General features: G+C 49.3%; 1 protein-coding gene across 4 annotated transcripts in view; it reads left to right on the top strand.

The window, feature by feature from the left end:
* Positions 1 to 4,140, top strand: part of CFAP251 (cilia and flagella associated protein 251) — a 91,867-nt gene extending 87,727 nt beyond the window's left edge. For all 4 annotated transcript variants that reach the window (XM_074402135.1, XM_074402134.1, XM_074402136.1 and 1 more), the window contains 2 exons: positions 1,407 to 1,508; positions 3,880 to 4,140. In XM_074402135.1, the coding sequence (XP_074258236.1) occupies positions 1,407 to 1,508; positions 3,880 to 3,992 (215 nt within the window). In that variant the 3' untranslated portion in view covers positions 3,993 to 4,140. The remainder of the gene's footprint in view (positions 1 to 1,406; positions 1,509 to 3,879) is intronic.
* The last annotated feature ends 15,399 nt before the right edge of the window (positions 4,141 to 19,539 follow it).

Raw genomic sequence — 19,539 nt, 5'->3', positions numbered from 1 at the left:
GAGGTGATTTGACCGGATTTGAGCCACGAAGGATCTGGCTGACTCACCTGCATCCCTGGCAAGTCCAAGGTAATGGGAGGGACCCGGAACTAAAAAGCAGAAGAATACAATTTGTGTTGCAGCTTCCTGAACCTCAGCAAGACTCAGCATCCTCACTTGTAAAATGGGAATTAAAAACACCAGCTGATCCGTCTCACGGGGGTGTCGTAAGATTTGTGTTAATCTGGGCATGGTGGCTCACACCTCTAATCCCGGAACTTTGGGACGCCGAGGCGGGTGGATCACTTGACATCAGGAGTTCAAGGCCAGCCTGGCCTACATGGTGAAACGCCATCTCTACTAAAAATACAAAAATTAAATGGGCGTGGTGGCAGGCACCTGTAATCCCAGCTACTTGGGAAGCTGAGGCAGAAGAATCACTTGAACCTGGGAGGCAGAGGTTTCAGTGAGCCAAGATTGTGCCATTGTACTCCAGCCTGGGTGACAGAGCAAGACTCTGTCAAAAAGGAAAAAAAAAAGAAAAAAGATTTGGATTGGATTTGTGGAATGCAACCAGACCAAAGTAAACTTTTAAATTTTTACCTACTATGTTTCTCATTATTGTCCATGAGGATGTCAAGTATATTCTCTCTGGGTGACATTTTCATCCTAGCCCAACTGGGTGGTCCTGATAAGGAATTTGAAATGAAGTAGAGCCTGGTTTCCACAGCATGCTGCCTTATTTCTCTATGCCAGACCCACATATTTTCCCTGCCTGGAGGACCCTGTTTAACACCATTAAGGAAGTATATGTGACAGTACTATGGGACTCTTGATTGTTTTTGTGTCTAAAGAAAAAGGGCTTGGCATGGTGGCTCACACCTGTAATCCCAGCACTTTGGGAGGCTGAGGCAGGAAGATCACTTGAGCCCAGGAGTTCAAGACCAGCCTGGCTAGCATAGTAAGACTTCATATCCACCAAAAAAAGTAATTTTTTGTTTGTTTGTTTGTTTTTTTCTGAGACAGAGTCACGCTGCGTTGCCCAGGCTAGAGTGCAGTGGCACGATCTCGGCTCACTGCAACCTCCACCTCCAGGGTTCAAGCAATTCTCCTGTCTCAGCCTCCCGAGTAGCCACCACACCCAGTTAATTTTTGTAATTTTAGTAGAGACGGGGTTTCACCATGTTGGCCAGGCTGGTCTCAAACTCCTGACCTCAAGCAATACACCCGCCTTGGACTCCAAAAGTTCTGGGAGTACAGGCATGCACCACCGCATCCAGGCTACTAAAAAAATTTTTTTTAATTGTATAAAAGAAAAAAAAAAGTGGGATGATTCTCCTTAAGCCCTCTGAATAATAACCCTAAGCCCTGACAGTATGCTTAGCCTTAAGAGCTAAGCAACCACCTTCTTACTCTATGACACACAGGTGAGCACATGACGGAGGAGGAGATGTTGGATTGCTTTGCTTCGCTGTTTGGCCTGAATCCTGAGGGATGGAAATCCGAGCCTGCAACCTCCTCTGTCAAAGGTACCCTGGCTGACTTTGTCTGGGCATGTAGCCGTGGCTCACTAATTTGTTGTAGACTTAAGTACGTTTATTTCTCTTGATTGGTGCAAGCCACTCTCCCTGACTGTGCATATAACAAAGTAAGTCTGTTGGGAATCCCACATGAATAAGTTATGGAAAGACCAGTGAGTGGTGGCCACGCTGGAGAGATGAAGCTTTTGTTCTGCGCTCCGTCCGTCCTTTCGTTGCGCGTGGGCTTGTTTTTCCCTTTGTTCCACTGACCTGTCATCTTGCCAGCTTCGGTGGGTGAATGTTGGCCACCAGTTGAGGATCCAGTTTGGCAGCTGTTTCAGGAGAAGAGGTATGCCGGGAAAGACTTGGGGGCCAGGCCCCATGGCTCATGCCTGCAATCCCAGCACTTTGGGGAGAGGAGGCAGGAGAATCGCTTGAGCCCCAGAATCTGAGACAGGCCTGGGCAACATAGGGAGATCCCATCTCTACAAAAAATGAAACAGGCTGGGCACAGTGGCTCACACCTGTAATCCCAACACTTTGGGAGGCCGAGGCAGGTGGATCACTTGAGGTCAGGGGTTCGAGACCAGCCTGACCAACATTGTGAAATCCCATCTCTACTAAAAACACAAAACTTAGCCAAGCATGGTGGTGCATGCCTATAATCCCAGCTACCTGGGAGACTGAGGCAGGAGAATTACTTGAACCCAGGAGGTGGAGGTTACAGGAGGTGTGAGCCGAGATCACACCATTGCACTACAGCCTGGGCAGCAAGAGCAAAACACCATCTCAAAATAAATTAAAAAAGTAAAAACAATTATCTGGGCATAGTGGTACATGCTTTTAGTCCCAGCTACTCAGGAAGCCTAAGTGAGGGGAGACTTGGGCCCAGGAGTTCATGGTTGTGGTGAATTAGGGTCGTGCCACTGTACTCCAGCCTGGGCAACAGAGTGAGAACCTGTCTCCGTTTTTTAAAAAAAGAGACAGAAGGATTTGGAGAAGGAGAGAGCAGCAACTTGGTGGGCAGCACAAGCTCAGCTGCAAGCTGCCAAAACTTGCAAATTTTTGTGTTTGTTTTGAAACGGAGTCTGGCTCTGTCGCCCAGGCTGGAGTGCAGTGGCGCGATCTCGGCTCACTGCAACTTCTGCCTCCTGGGTTCAAGCAATTCTCCTGCCTCAGCCTCCCAAGTAGCTGGAACTACAGGTGCATGCCACCACGCCCAGCTAATTTTTTTGTATTTTTAGCGGAGATGGGGTTTCACCATGTTAGCCAGGATGGTCTCAATCTCCTAACCTCGTGATCTGCCCACCTCAGCCTCCCAAAGTGCTGGGATTACAGGCGTGAGCCACCATGTAGACCAACTTTCAGGTTTTTAAAGGTCATCCTCTCCCTTCCTGCTATAGCCTAAGTGTTTTTCACCTTCTTTTAGTGCACTGGACCTGAAGTTAGGGTTGTGACGTTTAGCTCGGGAGGAACCAATCTAAATGGCTCTTCTAGGCTCACAGGTGTGGGAGCAGCTCCACTGACAAGCCCAGGGGTGGTCAGATCCCACCACCGTCACCAAGACTGAGGAGGGCACAAAGGCCCCTCACCCATTCCCCTTTTCTCTCTCCTTTTATTATCCATTCCCCACATCAAAGTAAACAAAGTCCCTGAACTCAGATAATTCCAGACTCTAGTATCTAACGGGTCATTCCCAACCTGCAAGCTCTCCCTACCCCATTCCTTTATGTACTTCAGATCTCAGAATGTGCCTTTCCCAATCGTTATATATTTATGCTGTGTTCCCAGGTACCTTGAAACAGAAAAATCAGTCATACCATGTGGTTAAGGCTTTCCAGAGAGGTTTGCAGAGATTTGGTTAACAGTATTCTATTCTGCAAAGGAGAGATTTTTAACCAATTTCCACCCAGAGGTTTTCAAGGAATCGAAGCTACATCACAGCACAAAGCACCTCTTGGTTTTGTTTAGTAGCATTTCCTTGTGTTTTTGGAAAATGCTTCTGAGTTAGAAACATAATCATTGTGGCCGGGTGTGGTAGCTGTAATCCCAGCACTTTGGGAGTCTGAGGTGGGAGGATAACTTGAAGCCAGCAGTTTGAGACCAGCCTGGGCAACATAGCAAGATCCCATCTATACAAAAAAAAATTTTAATGAGCTGGGCGTGGTGGTGTGTGCCTGTAGTCCCAGCTACTCGGGAGGCTGAGGTAAGAGTCTAACTTGATCCCAGTAGATTAAGGCTGCAATGAGCTACAATTGCTCACTGCACTCCAGCCTAGGCAACAGAGCGAGACCTGGTCTCAAACCCCTTCCCTCGCCCAAAAAAGAAAGAAACGTAATTATCATGAAGGCATTTGGTGTTCTTTTCTTGTTTTGGCTAGGTTCAGAAATCTGCCTTGAAGAAGAACTTCCAGACGAAATCACTGCAGAAATATTCGCAACTGAAATTCTTGGCTTAACCATTTCAGAAGATTCCGGCCAGGATGGTCAGTGAAGTTATCAGGAATGTTTAAAGCACAAAGGACTTGGGTGTGTATGGATGCACATGCTATGTTTTCCACAAGACACTGCTTTTTATGTATCCCCCCCCCCCATCTTTAGAACATTTAGACATTAAAGCAAATTTCTGGTGAGCAATGGAATTCACAAAGTTGGACATTCCACTGTTTCTGAAATAGAAAAGTGGGCGGAGGCAAGAAAAACCCTGGCAGCTGGATATACTTGGTGGCTGGATCCCTGGGTCTCTGGCAATGCCGCCTGCATGGGGTTGCACGGAACACGGAGGGGCGTGGTCTCAGGGCAGAGGGGTCCTCAACCGGCATCAGGCCTGCCTCAGGACACGTATGGTCCAGGGAAATGATGGGCCATGGAAATGATGGGCCATGGAAATGATGGGCCATGGCCTCATCCCCTTTCCTTGCAGGGCTTTCTGGACCCTCCACCCAATGTGGCCCAGTGTGGATCACCCCTGCCTGTTGTAGGGTGGGGTGGGGGTGCCGTGTGCGCCAGGCTCCTGAGAGTCCCGGATTGTGGCTTCTTATCAGCAAAACACCCAAACGGTGGTGTGTGGCCGTTATAAAGAGCATCGCTAGCCATGCGTAACCCCAGTGGCAGCTGCCAGGAAAATGCAGAAGCCCCTCTGAGCCCCCCCGAATCCGTTCACACTGCACCTGGGCCAGAAACCACAGAACAGTCCCGCCCAGCAGAGGCTGGGGCCTCCCTCGCACCCACACTCACCAGTGCGGTGGCTTGGCCACCCCACACTCCGCTGGGCTGCAAAACATGTAGTAGGCAAAAACGGGCCGGTTCCCCAGCTCTGGGACATTTAGGGGACGTTACTAAGTTTATAGCAGTATTTTGGCCTTGAAAATAGCATAGCATTGTAGTGTGAACAGATGAGAGTTACAGGCTGACTTTAGAATTTTGTCACCCATTCTGAGGTCTCATTCAGGCAAAGGTGCCAGATGTCATTCTCCAACATGCTCCAGCCAGCACACCCCCCAGACCAGCTTCTTCCCCAGAGAAACCAGTATCTAAGATAACATTTCGGATCCACTTAAAGTGGCTTTCTCAGAAGGCACATTCTGCAGCAGAGAAACAGAATGACAACCACGCTGTTACTCATACACGAAGCCCCCTCCACTACGTGGGGTCCAGTTGGAAATCTGGCGCAGTAAGTCTTTGGAACACCCCAGAACATGTAACGAAACTGTCTACCCCAAACCAGGCTGTGTCACTGTGACCTTGGGGCAGACAGCACGGGCCAAGGTGCTGCTGGCGCCAGCTTGTCAGACCGTGTCACCAGGGCTTTGCAACCCAGTTTACATTTTGTTCTTTTTAAAAAACATGAAAAGAAAAACAAGCTCTATGAATCCATTTTGCAGCTGCTGAGGGCTTAGGAGATCTAGTATCAAGCCAGTTAAAAAGTTCCTGGGGACATTTTAGGGAACAAGAAACTCTCAAATGACTGGTTCTCTTCAAAAAGCAACTCAGAATTAGATGCAATCTGGACACCAACTGGGGGCTTTGTTTGTCGAATCTGGTGCCCTCTGATTTGGTTCCAATTGACGGTATGTGCTGCAATTGTCTTGAGCAGCACCGACCTATGGTCAGTTGGACCCACTGTGGCGGGCGGGCTCAGTAAGCTGGGACACTGCCCGGGGCAGGCAGATGCTCTCTCTGCCCATCCAGCTTTCGCGTCTCCTCTGGAGTCAGGAGGGGAAGGTGGAGCCCTGGTTACGGATCATGGTTATGGTTGTGTTCACAGAGGAGACCAAAATCGCCATGGACAGCAGGATCGGCATGAATGGCATTTCCGCCCCACACCTAGCCCAGCCTGCCGGGGGACCCTTCCTACCTGGGGGCCTCTTTCTGCAGGTGTTTGTGGAGTGTTTTGGTTTTTGTTTTTTTGAGACTGACTCTTGCTCTGCCACCCAGGCTGGAGTGCAGTGGCACAATCCCAGCTCACTGTAACCTCCGCCTCCCGGGTTCAAGCAAGTCACATGCCTCAGCCTTCCACGTATCTGGGATTGCAGGAATGTGGCACCAGCCACCACACCCAGCCGATTTTTTTTTTTTTTTTCTTTTTTGAGACAGAATCTCATTCTGTTGCCCAGGCTGGAGTGCAGTGGTGTGATCTTGGCTCACTGCAACATCAGCCTCCCGAGTTGAAGTGATTCTCTGGCCTCAGTCTCCCAAGTAGATGGGATTACAGGCGTGCACCACCATCCCTGGCTAATTTTTGTATTTTTAGTAGAGATGGGATTTCACCCTGTTGGCCAGGCTGGTCTGGAACTCCTGACCTCAGGTGATCCACCCATCTCAGCCTCCAAAGTGCTGGGAGTAGAGGCGTGAGCCACCGGGCCCGGCCAAGGTGCTTGTGTTTTGTTGGTCTCCCAACTTCCTTGACAAAGGCAGGGCAGCCCCTTTCGGCCCCAGGAGGGCTTCTTCACCTCCCATCAGGGCAGGCCCAGCCTGGTGGCCACACAGTTGAGAAAAGGGAGGCCCTAGCAGCCCGGTGCCATCAGCAGGATAGAGGGCACGGCAAAGAGAGCTCAGGCTCCTGGCAGTGGGGGCGGCAAGGCAGCGACAGCAGGAGGGGACAGCAAAGGAGACAGCGTCGTGGAGCTCCTGCGTGCATCACACTTAGGGACTAAACGCAGACTATCAGAAACGCACTGATGCTCCTTTGCAGAAAGATTCCTGTGCGTTCCACACAGGGCCTGTGGCCGGCTGACTCTCACATCCCGGTTTGTGCGTTCTGCATCAGAACCACCAAGAGCCTCCCCAGTGCCGGCTCTCTGCTCCGGACCCCCAGTCCCACCTGCAGGTGAGGGCCTCGCCCGCACAGCGTTCTGCACCGGGAGCCCACCGACTTGCCGCCCTCCTGTTCAGCGTCTGCAACTTTCTAGCCACCTGTGCGCCCTTGGGTGTGGCTAAGCTCTTGGACCTGTTTCCTCCCGGAGCAACTCCGGCGGATAAGAAGAGATGGTGCAAGTGAAGCGGTATTGGCACAGGGTAGAGCTCCAAATATGACAGCAGCTATTATTATCACAGCAGAAACTGTGCCTGAGAATCAGGAAGACATTTGGTGCAAATTAACCTCTCTCAATCCCAGAGTTTGAGCAGGAGTTAGCATTCGCTCAAATAGGGGTCTCTCCTAGTTTTGACGATGAGCTCTCAGCAAGTGTTTGTGGAATGATGGGGTGAATGAATGTAAAGCCTCCATGCTCCTTCCCTCCTTCCCTCCTTCCTTCCTCTCTTTCTTTTTCTCTTGAGACAGAGTCTCGCTCTGTTGCCCAGGCTGCAGTGCAGTGGCACAATCTCAGCTCATTGCAACCTCTGCCTTCTGGGTTCAGGTGATTCTCCTGCCTCAGCCTCCCGAGTAGCTGGGACTACAGGCTGCACCACCACACCCAGCTAAGTTTTGTATTTTTAGTAGAGACGGGGTTTCATCACGTTGGCCAGGCTGGTCTCAAACTCCTGACCTCAGGTGATCCACCCTCCTCTGCCTCCCAAAGTGTTGAGATTACAGGCGTGAGCCACCGTGCCTGGCTGCTCTGTGCTCTTTTCATAGCTGACTTAGCTTTGGAATTAAAGCGAATGGCAGGTCCTCACCGGGCCCTTGTCAGGGTGGGCAAACTTCCCCTGTCAAGGGCCAGGGAGTAAATATTGAGGCTCTTCGGGCGAAAGGGCCTCAGTAGTGACTCCCCAATCCTGCCATTGTAGTGCAGAAGCCCCAAGGGACGACACAGAAAAGAATGCCTGCGGCTGGCTGCCTCCCAGCCCAGCTTTACCTATGGACCCTGACGTTTGGATTTCGTGATAATTTCCACATATCATGGAATATTATTTGTCTTTTGTTTCTTTCTTTTTTTTTTTTTTTCCTAATCGTTTTAAAATGTGAAACCCATTCACAGAGGCAGCAGCCTGGATCTGCCCCGCAGGGTGTCCACCACCCCCGCTCTGCCTTGTAGGCCAAGGGTACTCGTTCCCACTTGTACAAATACTACAAATCTGTACCAAACACCTGACCAGCACTTTTCAAAAACATGCCAAGGTCTGACGGGCAAGGAAAGACAGAGAAACTCTTATAGACCAGAAGAGACGGAACCATGGCAGCTAAATGCAGTGTGGACACCTGGACCCATTCCCGAAACAGAAAAAGGACAGGGGTAGGAAAACCGGTGAAATCCAACTCAAGCCTGTGGTTTAGTTAGTAGTGTTGCACCAACGTTAATTTCTGAGTTTTGGGCGGGGCGCAGTGGCTTATGCCTGTCATCCCAGCACTCTGAGAAGCTGAGCTGGGAGGATCACTTGAGCCCAGGAGTTCAAGACCTGCCTGGGCAACACAGGGAGACCCTGTCTCTACAAAACATTTTTTTTTTTTTAATTAGCTGGGCATGGTGGAGCATGCCTGTGGTCTCAGCTACTTGGGAGGCTGAAGCCGGAGGATCTCTTGAGTCTGGGAGATGGAGGCTGCAGTGAGCCGTGATTGCACCACTGCACTTGAGCCTGCGTGACAGAGCAAGGTCCTGTCTCAAACAGGCAGGGTGAGGGAGCTCATGCCTGTAATCCCAGCATTTTGGGAGGCAGAGGTGGGCAGATCACAAGGTCAGGGGTTTGAGACCAGCCTGCCGATATGGTGAAACCTCATCTCTACTAAAAATAACAAAAAATTAGCCAGTCGTGATGGCAGGCACCTGTAATTCCAGCTACTCGGGAGGCTGAGGCAGGAGAACAGCTTGAACCAGGGAGTTGGAGGTTGCAGTGAGCAAAGATCACACCACCACACTGCAGCCTGGCAACAGAGCAAGACTCTGTCTCCAGAAAAAAAAAAAAAAGGAAAGAAACACACAAAATGTCTGAGTTTTTATCAGTTTATCACGGTTGTGTAAGATGTTCACATTAGGGAAATTGGGTGAGGGGTCCAGGGAACATGGCACTATCTTGGCAAGCCTAAAATTATTTCAAAATAAAGTTTTAAAAAATGAAATCTGTGGCCCCTTCTGACTCAGTCACCCCTGAATCATTTCCACAATCTGCCCTGTGCCTTTCAATTCTCGAACAAATGCTCCTGCTGGCGCCGCGGCACCTGGGTCCCCTTGCTGGCTGCCTGACCTGTGCAGACCCGGCCCTCTGCTGTGCTTCGAGGTGATGCAAACAAAAAGGTCTTTTTTTAAACATCTGTGTCCTCAAGCTGTGGCTGCCCGAGACACTGGTGTTTTTGGCTTGAGCATGTTCTTTGGGGATTTGGCCAGCAGTTTCCCTGCGGGCAGCTATTTCCAAATTGACTGTAATAAACAGATGCCGGGTGCGGGGAGTTGATGGCAGTTGCCACCCTGCTCATATGTCACAGAACTGCCCTCTGCTAGCTTAGCTGGAAGGAATATTTTAAAAAAAGAAAGAAAGAAAAGGTGGTTGATGCAGCACTGTCCAGCAGCGGCAGCATGATGCTGACTGGTGGGACAGTTAGCTGTGGGTCTCGGCGCCCTGAAGCTCGTGTTCTCCTGGGTGTGCTGATGCCAAGGCAGACTCCCATTTGTCAGTGCCCAGACGAGAGGCATCAGGCTCAGGAAGGTGGTTATCCAGCACTGGCGTCACCGCCCTCCCTGAGAGTGTGAAGTCGCAGGTGGTGCCCCGAGGCAACCAATATGGATGCTGCCCGGACTCAAGAGGGCCTGGACCATCGCTTGAACCCCCTCCCCATGTACTCTTGTTTTTTGATTGGAAGTCACAACACACATCAGTATAAACATCGTATTTATTTTTGCATATCTCACTTTTTAAAGCTGGTGAAGTTGTCTGCGGGGAGCAAGTTTCACGAGCACAGCGAGTGCAGGCTCTGCTGAGCGCTTCCCACCACCTGGACATGCTGCAGACTGCACCAGCCCGCTGGCCAGACTGGCTGCCCTGGAGAGGGACAGCGGGTGGTCCCCTGAGCCTGGAGCACAACTCTCCCTGCACCTGTGAGAAGATGGGGAAGTGGGGCTCGTGCGTCCCGAATTCGAGGGTGGCCGACATCCCCTTACCCTGGAAGCATCTCATTTCTTCCTCTATAAGCTGACAGCACTTTGGGAGGCCAAAGCAGGGGGATCACCTGAGGTTAGGAGTTCAAGAGCAGCCAGACCAATATGGCAAAACCACATCTCTACTAAAAATACAAAAATTAACCTGGTGTGGTTGCGGGCGCCTGTAGTTCCAGCTACTTGGGAGGCTGAGGCAAGAGACTCGCTTGAACCTAGGAAGAGGAGGTTACAGTGAGCCGAGATCATGCCAGTTCTCTCCAGCCTGGGTGATAGAGCCAGACTTCATCTAAAAAAAAAAAAAGTCTGAGAGAGACAGACCTCATTTATTTACCCACTCATGAATTCAACAAACGCTGACTGCATGCTGGGCACTGTGTGAGGTCGCCTATTTGGGGTGAACCAGAGAGTTGGCTGTGGGCTTTACGGGGAGCATGGTAAACAAACACATTACCATAGCCTTGCAAACTGTGCTCAGAGCCAGGAGGGAGAAGCCTGGTCCCTGCGAGAGGACATCCCCAGAGGGGACTGGGTTTCTGTGAGGTGGTCAGGGAGGGCCAGGTACAGAGGGGAGCAGGTTCCGGAGGGGGCCAAGGAGCCAAAGCCGGGAGCTGCACAAGAGCCAGATACAGTCTGTGAACCAAAGGTTTGTACAGTCAACCCTGGGGAACGCTGCAGGCTCAAGACAAGGCACCTGGAATGACTGCTAGTGTTCCTTTACCACTGTCATCGTGCGCTTCTTTCTCTTGAGTCTGAGTAGGAATGTTTTATATGGGAAGTGGGTAGGTGGCCGAGTGCAGTGGCTCACACCTGTAATCCCAGCACTTTGGGAGGCTGAGGCAGGAGAATTGCTTGAACTCAGGAGGCAGAGGTTGCAGTGAGCTGAGATCATGCCACTGTACTCCAGCCTGAGTAACAGAGCAAGACGCTGTCTCAAAAAAAAAAAAAAAAAAAAAAATAGAAAATTTAGCTGGGCATAGTGACATGAGACTTTGGTCCCAGCTGCTCAGGAGGCTGAGGTGGGGGATCACTTGCGTCTGGAGAAGCTGAGGTGCAGTGAGCTGCTTTATACCACTGCACTGCAGCCTGGGCAGCAGAGTGAGACCCCGTCTTAAAATAGGAAGAGAGGGACAGCTTGAATTTTGTGTCAATCATGGTCTTTGGTTTGCTGTAATAGAAACTGACTCTGCTTAGCTTAAGTGGAAAAGGACTTGATTTCAAAGCTACCAGGCAACCCACAGAATCAGTGGAGACCCTGGCGAAGCAAGCCCTGGAGAGGAGTGGGAACCAGATGAGGCCAGGACGCCCTAATGGTGCTGCCACCCTGAGCGCTTGATCCTCCATCCTGTTAACCTTTCCAGTGGCCACTTCGGCTGTGAGTCATTTCCTCAGTGTCCCTACCTTCCTCAAAACTCAAAGTCAAAATCAAACCCACAGTGAGATCCTGCTTCACCTCCGATAGGATAGCTAAAAATTTAAAAAGACAATACCAAGTGTTGGCGAGGATGTGGAGCAGTTGCCACGTTGCCGGTGGGAGTGTAAAGTGGTACAGCTGCTTTGGGAAGCAGCTTGGCAGTTCCTCAAAATGTTAGACATAGAATTACCAGATGACCCAGCAGCTCCCTTCCTAGGTATGTAGCCAAGAGAAGGGAAAATATTCATCCACACATAAAGACCATTGTGTACACCTGTGTTCATAGCAACATTACTCATAGTAGCCAAAAGGTAAGACCAGGCACAGTGACTCATGCCACAGATCGCAGATCCCAGCACTTTGGGAGGCCAAGGGAGAACTGCTTGAACCCAGTAGTTTGAGACTTCAAGACCAGCCTGGGCAAGTGAGACCTCATCTCTTAAAAAAAAAAAAAATGGTGGGTGGATCACCTGAGGTCAGGTGTTCAAGACCAGCCTGGCCAACATGGTGAAACTCCATCTCTACTAAAGTACAAAAATTAGCTGGGCATAGTGGCCGGCTCCTGTAATCCCAGCTACTCAGGAAGCTGAGGCAGGAGAATCACTTGAACCCGGGGGGCGGAAGTTGCAGATCACGCCACTGCACTCCAGCCTGGGTGACAAGAGTGAGACTCCATCTGGGGGAAAAAAAAAAAAGTCTGGGACACAATGGCGCATGCCTGTCATCGCAGCACTTTGGGAGGCCAAAGCAGGTGGGTCACTTGAGATTAGGACTTCGAGATCTGCCTGGCCAACAGGGTGAAACTCCATCTACTAAAAGTATAAAAAATTAGCTGGGCATGGTGGCTCATGCCTGTAATCTCAGCTACTTGGAAGCCTGAGGCACGAGAATGGCTTGAACTCGGGAGGCACCGGTTTCTGTGAGTCGAGATGGCTCAATTGCACTCTCAGCCTGAGTGACAGAGCAAGACTCCATCTCACAAAAAGAAAAAAGAAAGAAAAACAAAAGATAGAAACAACACAATAGCCATCAAAGAAAGAACGGAAAAGCTAATTGTGGTATATCTATACAATGGAATATTATTTAACTGTAAGAAGAAATGAGTATTAATACATGCTACGACATGGTGATCTTTGAAAACAGCCAGACCTAAAAGGCCACATACTGTATGACTCAATTTATGTGAAACCATAAGTAAAAGCAGCCAGACCTAAAAGGCCACATACTGTATGACTCAATTTATGTGAAACCATAGAGACAGAACGTGGATTCGTGGTTGCCAGGGGCTGTGGGGAGGGGAGACAGAGTGGCTATTTGATGGGTACAGGCCCGCCCTTTCTTTCGTGGATGGTGAAATGTTCTAAAATTGATTGTGGTAACAGTTGCACAACTCTGTGAATATACTAAAAACCACTGAATTGTATACTATAAAAGGGTGAATTTTATGCTGTGTGAATGATATCTTAATAGAACCATTATTTTGAAAAATCAACTGGCTAGACCATCCACCGTCCACGCCTAAGGTTGGAACCCATGCCCAGGACTTAACTGGGCCTCTAGTTAAGAGAGAGACAGGCCTCCTTTAGCTCCTGTGGCGGGGTGGGAGGGGCTGCTTCCACCCACAAAGGCTCACCCGGAACGAGGAGGGTGTTCACAGGCTGAGCAGGCGAAATCACTCCACGTGAGGAGAGGACGGGAGAAGAAATCCGGAGAGCATTCTAGATCCCTGGCTTACGAATGTACCGAGCCAGGGCCGGGTGCGGTGGCTCAAGCCTGTAATCCCAGCACTTTGGGAGGCCGAGGCGGGTGGATCACGAGGTCGAGAGATCGAGACCATCCTGGTCAACATGGTGAAACCCCGTCTCTACTAAAAATACAAAAAATTAGCTGGGCATGGTGGCGCGTGCCTGTAATTCCAGCTACTCAGGAGGCTGAGGCAGGAGAATTGCCTGAACCCAGGAGGCGGAGGTTGCGGTGAGCCGAGATCGCGCCATTGCACTCCAGCCTGGGTAACAAGAGCGAAACTCCGTCTCAAAAAAAAAAAAAAAAAAAAAAAAAGAATGTACCGAGCCTGTGTCTAGAGGGATCCTAACTTCACTCCAAGCCGTGGGTCATCCAGACTTTCTGCATTTAATCATTCAGTGTTAGAAGATTGGCCTGTTGTGGTGGCTCACGCCTGTAATCCAAGCACTTTAAGAGGCTGAGGTGCGTGGATCACTTGAGGCCAGGAGTTTGAGATCAGCCTGGCCAACAGGGTGAACTCCTGTCCCTACTAAAAATACAAAAATTAGCCAGGCATTGTGGCACACGCCTGTAATCCCAACTACTCAGGAGGCTGCGGTGGGAGTATTGCTTGAATCCAGGAGGCAGAGGTTGCAGTGAGCCAAGATCACACCACTGCACTCCAGCCTGAGTGACAAAGTGAGACTCAGTCTTGAAATAATAATAATGGTAATAATAATAATAATAATTTGGGATGTCATTGAGCTCCACCAGCTGCATGCTGCTAAATGCTTACCAACCAGCTCTGGGTGGGGAAGAGGGGAGGGGCCTGATGTATATAGCACTTGCCAATTTCCATAGTATAAATATTCCCATTAGAGCTGATTTCAAACTCTCAACGTTACGATGTGTGTGGAGTGGAGAAGCCCAGGATCCCCAGTCAGGAGAGCTGAGTTCTGGCCACAACTCTGCTAGGTGGCTGGGCAGCTACTGAACTGTAGTTTTCTTTTCTATAAAAGGAGGGAACCGGCCTTGATGGTCTGTTTCGTGCTCTGCTTCGTAGTCTTTCTGTTCCTGTGTCAGAAGAAGGGACTGTATTTCATTCTGTGGTTGGAGCTTTTTCCTCAAAGCTTTGCCTCTTTGCTAGGCCTGGCCAGTGACCTGCTCCCTAAACACCAGAGCACCTCTGTTTATGAAACCACAGGCTGCTGCCGCTGCTGCAAGTTGCTAGGCTGCAGAGACTCACCCAGGCTGGGCCTGCACGCGCCTCACAATTACACATCTCTGTTCCAGAGATGGAAACCTCCTCCACCCTGCAGTGGTGAACGAGCCTCCACCCCAAAGGAACAGCAGCAGGAGTGGATGGAGAGTTGAATTTAGAAAGCCAGGAAAGGGGAATAGTTTGACTTCAGTCCCTAGCATGGGTCATTACATAGTCCTGATGTTTAGTCATTATGATGATTATCATGATGACGTGAGCAAATGCACGGGTCCTTTAACAAATACAGTCGTGTGTTGCTTAACGACAAGGATATGTCCTGGCAAATGGAGTTAGGCGATTTTTTTCCTTTTTTTTTTTTGAGAGACAGTCTCATTCTGTCACTCAGGCTGAACCTGATCACAGCTCACTGCTGCCTTGAACTCCTGGGCTTAAGTGATCCCTCCACCCAGCTGAGTAGCTGGGACTACAGGGTCGCCACCATTCCTGGCTGATTTTTTTTTTTCTTCTTAGTTTTATTTGTAAAGACTGAGCCTGGCTATGTTGCCCAGATTGGGCTTGAAGTCCTGCCTCAAGTGTTCCTCCCACTTTGGCCTCCAAAGTGCTGGGATTTCGGGTGCGAGTTGTGGTGCCTGGCCTTGGCAATTTCATGAGTGTGCAAACATTGAGTGTGCTTACACAAACCCAGCAGGTGTCATTACTGTACACCTCAGCTACGTGGCAGAGCCTCCTGCTCCCAGGCCATACACCTGTGCAGCCTGGGAATCCTGTACTGTACTGTACCCGACTCTGTAGGCAATTTGTAACACAACGGTAAGTGTTTGTGTATGTAAACATTTCCTTTTTTTTTTGAGACAGAGTCTCGCTCTGTCGCCCAGGCTGGAGTGCATCAGCATGATCTTGGCTCACTGCAACCTCTGCCTCCAGGGTTCAAGCAACTCTCTGCCTCAGTGTCCTGAGTAGCTGGGATTACAGGTATGTGCCACCACACCCGGCTCAGTTTTTTTTTTTTTTTTTTTGTATTTTTGGTAGAGACAGGTTTCACCATGTTGGCCAGGCTGGTCTTGAATTCCTGACCTCGTGATCCACCCCCCTTGGCCTTCCAAAGTGCTGGGATTACAGTGTGAGCCAGTGTGCCTGGCTGAAACACTTCTAAGCATAGAAAAGGTACAGTAAAAACACAGTGTGTAAAACAAACAAAATGTCCATTTGCACTGGTACTTACTGTGAACGGATCTTGTAGGCTACAAGTTGTCTGGGTGAGTCGGTGAGAGGTGAGTGAATGTGAAGGCCCAGGACATCACTAGCCACTGCTAGAGACTTTACAAACATTCTACACTTAGGCTGCGTTAGATTTGTTTTAAAAATAAAGTTAGAGCTGGGTGCGGCGGCTCACACCTGTAATCCCAGCACTTTGTGAAGCTAAGGTGGGTGCATCACCTGAGGTCAAGAGTTCGAGACCAGCCTGGCCAACATGGTGAAACCCCATCTCTACTAAAAATACAAAAATTGGCTGGTGTGGTGATGGGCGCCTGTATCCCTAGCTACTTGGGAGGCCGAAGCAGGAGAATCGCTTCAACCTGGGAGACTCAGGTTGCAGTGAGCCAAGATCATGCCATTGCACTCCAGCCTGGGCAACAAGAGCGAAACTCCATCTCGAAAAAAATAAAAATAAAATTAGTTTGGTTGGGCATGGTGGCTCACACATGTAATCCCAGCACTTTGAGAGGCTGAGGCAAGAAGATCATTTGAGCCCAGGAGTTTGACACCAGCCTGGGCAACAAAGTGAGACCCCTGTCTCTACAAAAAAAAAAAAAAAAAAAAAAAAAAAAAAGAAAGAAAGAAAGAAAAAGAAAAGAAAGAAAAAAAGTGTGGTGGCATACACCTGTAGTCCCAGCCTCCTCAAGAGGCTGAGGTGGGAGGATGCCTTACCCCAGAAAGTAAACGCTGCAGTGAGCCATAATCCTGCCACTCCAGCCTGGGCAACAGAGTGAGACCCTGTCTCAAAAAATAAAAATAAAAAATAGCTGGGCATGGTGGCACACACCTTTGGTCCCAGCTACCCCGAGGCTGAGGTAGGAGGATCACTTGAGCCTGGGTCGAGGCTGCAGTGAGCCAGGTTGGTGCCACTGCACTCCAGCCTGGACAGAGTGAGACTGTCTCTAAATAAACAATTACGGGAGCAAGACCCTGTCTGTAAATTAATGAATAAAGTAATTGCGCTATGATGTGAGGATGGACCCAATGTCACCAGCAACGTTGCAGTTTTCTGGGACCACTGTTGTATATGCAGTTGTTGACTGGAACGTTATGTGGCGCATGACCCACTTACTGTGTGCCGATGCTGTTCTACGTGCTTGACAGATAGTGTGCATAATTTTCATAAGAACCCTATGAAATGGGTATCGTTATTTTCATCCCCATTTTACAGATGAGGCACAGAGAGGTTAAGACATTTGACACAGCCATACCTAACTCACTCACTTCTGTGACCCTGGGATCATTCTTTTACTCTTTTTTAAGCTGAAGTGTAGAGATGCGATCTCAGCTCACTGAAACCTCCGTCTCCCAGGTTCAAGTGATTCTCCTGCCTCAGCCTCCTGAGTAGTTGGAATTACAGATGCCCACCACCATGCCCAGCTCATTTTTGTATTTTTAGTAGAGATGGGGTTTTGCCATGTTGGCCAGGTTGGTCACCTCAGGTGATCTGCCCGCCTGCCTCGGCTTCCCAAAGTGCTGGGATTACAAGCATGAGCCGCCGCACCCAGCCTCTCTTTTACTCTTTTAGCGTATCTAGAATAATAGTAAACATTTGTAGAGGACAGGCGCGGTGGCTCATGCCTGTAATCCCAGCACTTTGGGAGGCTGAGGGGGATGGATCACCTGAGGTCAGGAGTTTGAAACCAGCCTGGCCAATACAGTGAAACACCACCTCTACTAAAAATATAAAAATTAACTGGGCATGGTGGTGGGTGCCTGTAATCCCAGCTACTCGGGAGGCTGAGGCAGAGAATCGCTTGAACCCAGGAGGCGGAGGTTGCAGTGAGCCGAGATCGCGCCACTGCACTCCAGCCTGGGAGACAGGGGAAGACTCCGTCACCAGACAACAACAACAACAACAACAAAATTTGTTGAGAGCTTGACTTCCAGTTTCTGGTAAACAATTATTCAGACTAACTCTCAAAGTAACTAAAAATGGTAGGAAAAGTATTTGGAAATATCCTAGAAGCCACCATGTCCTGACTTATAAGAAAGAAGTAAGATAGTGGGCCGGGGGCGGTCGCTCACGCCTATAATCCCAGCACTTTGGGAGGCCGAGGCAGGTGGATCACGAGGTCAAGAGATCGAGACCATCCTGGTCAACATGGTGAAACCCCGTCTCTACTAAAAATACAAAAAATTAGCTGGGCATGGTGGCACGTGCCTGTAATCCCAGCTACTCAGGAGGCTGAGGCAGGAGAATTGCCTGAACCCAGGAGGCGGAGGTTGCGGTGAGCCGAGATAGCGCCATTGCACTCCAGCCTGGGTAACAAGAGCAAAACTCCGTCTCAAAAAAAAAAAGAAAGAAAGAAAGAAAGAAGTAAGATAGTGAAAAATTAGTCCAAAATTAAAGGAAAAAAAGAAAGAAGTAAGACAGTGAAAAATTAGTCCAAAATTGAAGGAAAAGAACACTGAAAAGTAATCTGGCAAGGAAGCCACTTTTACCTTCACCAGCCCTAGTATATGAACTTGACCTTGAATGGTTTTATGTGGCAAAAGGCCAGCAAATGAAAGTTCACGACTCACACTAAGTGGGAGATCTTTCCCACGATAATTTGGGCCCCGTCGGACTCCGCCCACTGGTGGTATGCTGGTAAATATTTAACCACCAGCTCTGGCTGGGGCTGGGAAGGAGGGTCCCGATGTATAGATTGCTTGCTTATTTCCATGGTGTAAATACTCCCACCACAGCTGATTCCAAACTCTCAGCATGAGGTCACTGAACACAGAGCTGGAAAGCAGAAACCTGTAAACCACCTGCGGCACATCCCCGACTCTACCCTCAGACTACAAGAAGTCAACCAGTCTTGCACAACCGTGTGGCCAGTATTTGCATCACCTGTGTGGTCAGGGACTCATGGGTTTTGTTGTCCTGCACCAGCAGTGACCTGAGGAACCTGGCACAAGCAAATATAAATTATCTCAAGGGGAAGGCCTCAAATTATCCCTCTGAATAAATTTTAAAATAGTGTCCAGCATGGTCAGAGAACCAGGCATATAACAAGGAAACATGACACCTTGAGGAAGACCTAGCAGAAGAAGACACCCAGAGACTTCAAATATTAGAACCATCAGACACAGGCAGTAAAACGATCGTGCTTTGTTGAAAGAAAGAAGTGTAAAAATACCTGCAGAAAATAGGAAACGTCTAAAAGTGACATACTAGATTGATAAAGGACATTTGAAGAAAGCCTTACAGTTTTATCAGGGATCAAAATCACAAATACCTTTAGGGGCCAGACAGGTAACACAAATAAGTAAAGTGGCTCTGAGTGCACTGGTGACCTAGAGAACACTATCGGAAAGGTACAGGGTCCCTCAGCTCTAGCTGATGGGTGCCACATGGCACTGGGGGTCCAGTTTGCAGATCTGTTGGTTCTGGATCCCTCCATCCCTCTCTCTCTCTCTCTTTCTTTCTCCTTTTCTTTCTTCTTTATTTTTTGAGAACAAGGGTGGCACCTTGTTCCCCAGGCTGCAGTGCAGTGGTGAGCGCTCGGCTGACTGCAGCCTCCACATTCTGGGCCCAAGCCTCCTGAGTAGCTGGGGTTGCAGATACACACAACCATTCCTGGCTACTTTTTGAATTTTTTGTAGAGACGGGGTTTCACCATGTTGCCCAGGCTGATCTCAAACTCCTGAGCTCAGGTGATCCACCCACTTCGGCCTCCCAAAGTGCTGGGATTACAGGTGTGAGCCATCACACTCAGCCTAGATTTCTCTTTATTGTGATCAGATACACATAAAATTGACCATTGTAACCATTAAAAGTGTACAATTCAGGATCATTAAGTACATTCACAGTGTTCTGCAACCATCACCATCTCATTCCAGAACTTTCCTAACACTCCAAAAGGAAACCCCACGCCCATTAGCAGTCACTCCTACTCACCCCTCCCCCTTG

This window comes from Saimiri boliviensis, chromosome 7 (assembly GCF_048565385.1).
Source record: "Saimiri boliviensis isolate mSaiBol1 chromosome 7, mSaiBol1.pri, whole genome shotgun sequence".
Classification (NCBI taxonomy): domain Eukaryota; kingdom Metazoa; phylum Chordata; class Mammalia; order Primates; family Cebidae; genus Saimiri; species Saimiri boliviensis.
Note: the sequence above shows the minus strand (reverse complement) of the source record. Positions and strands in the feature narration are given on the sequence as shown.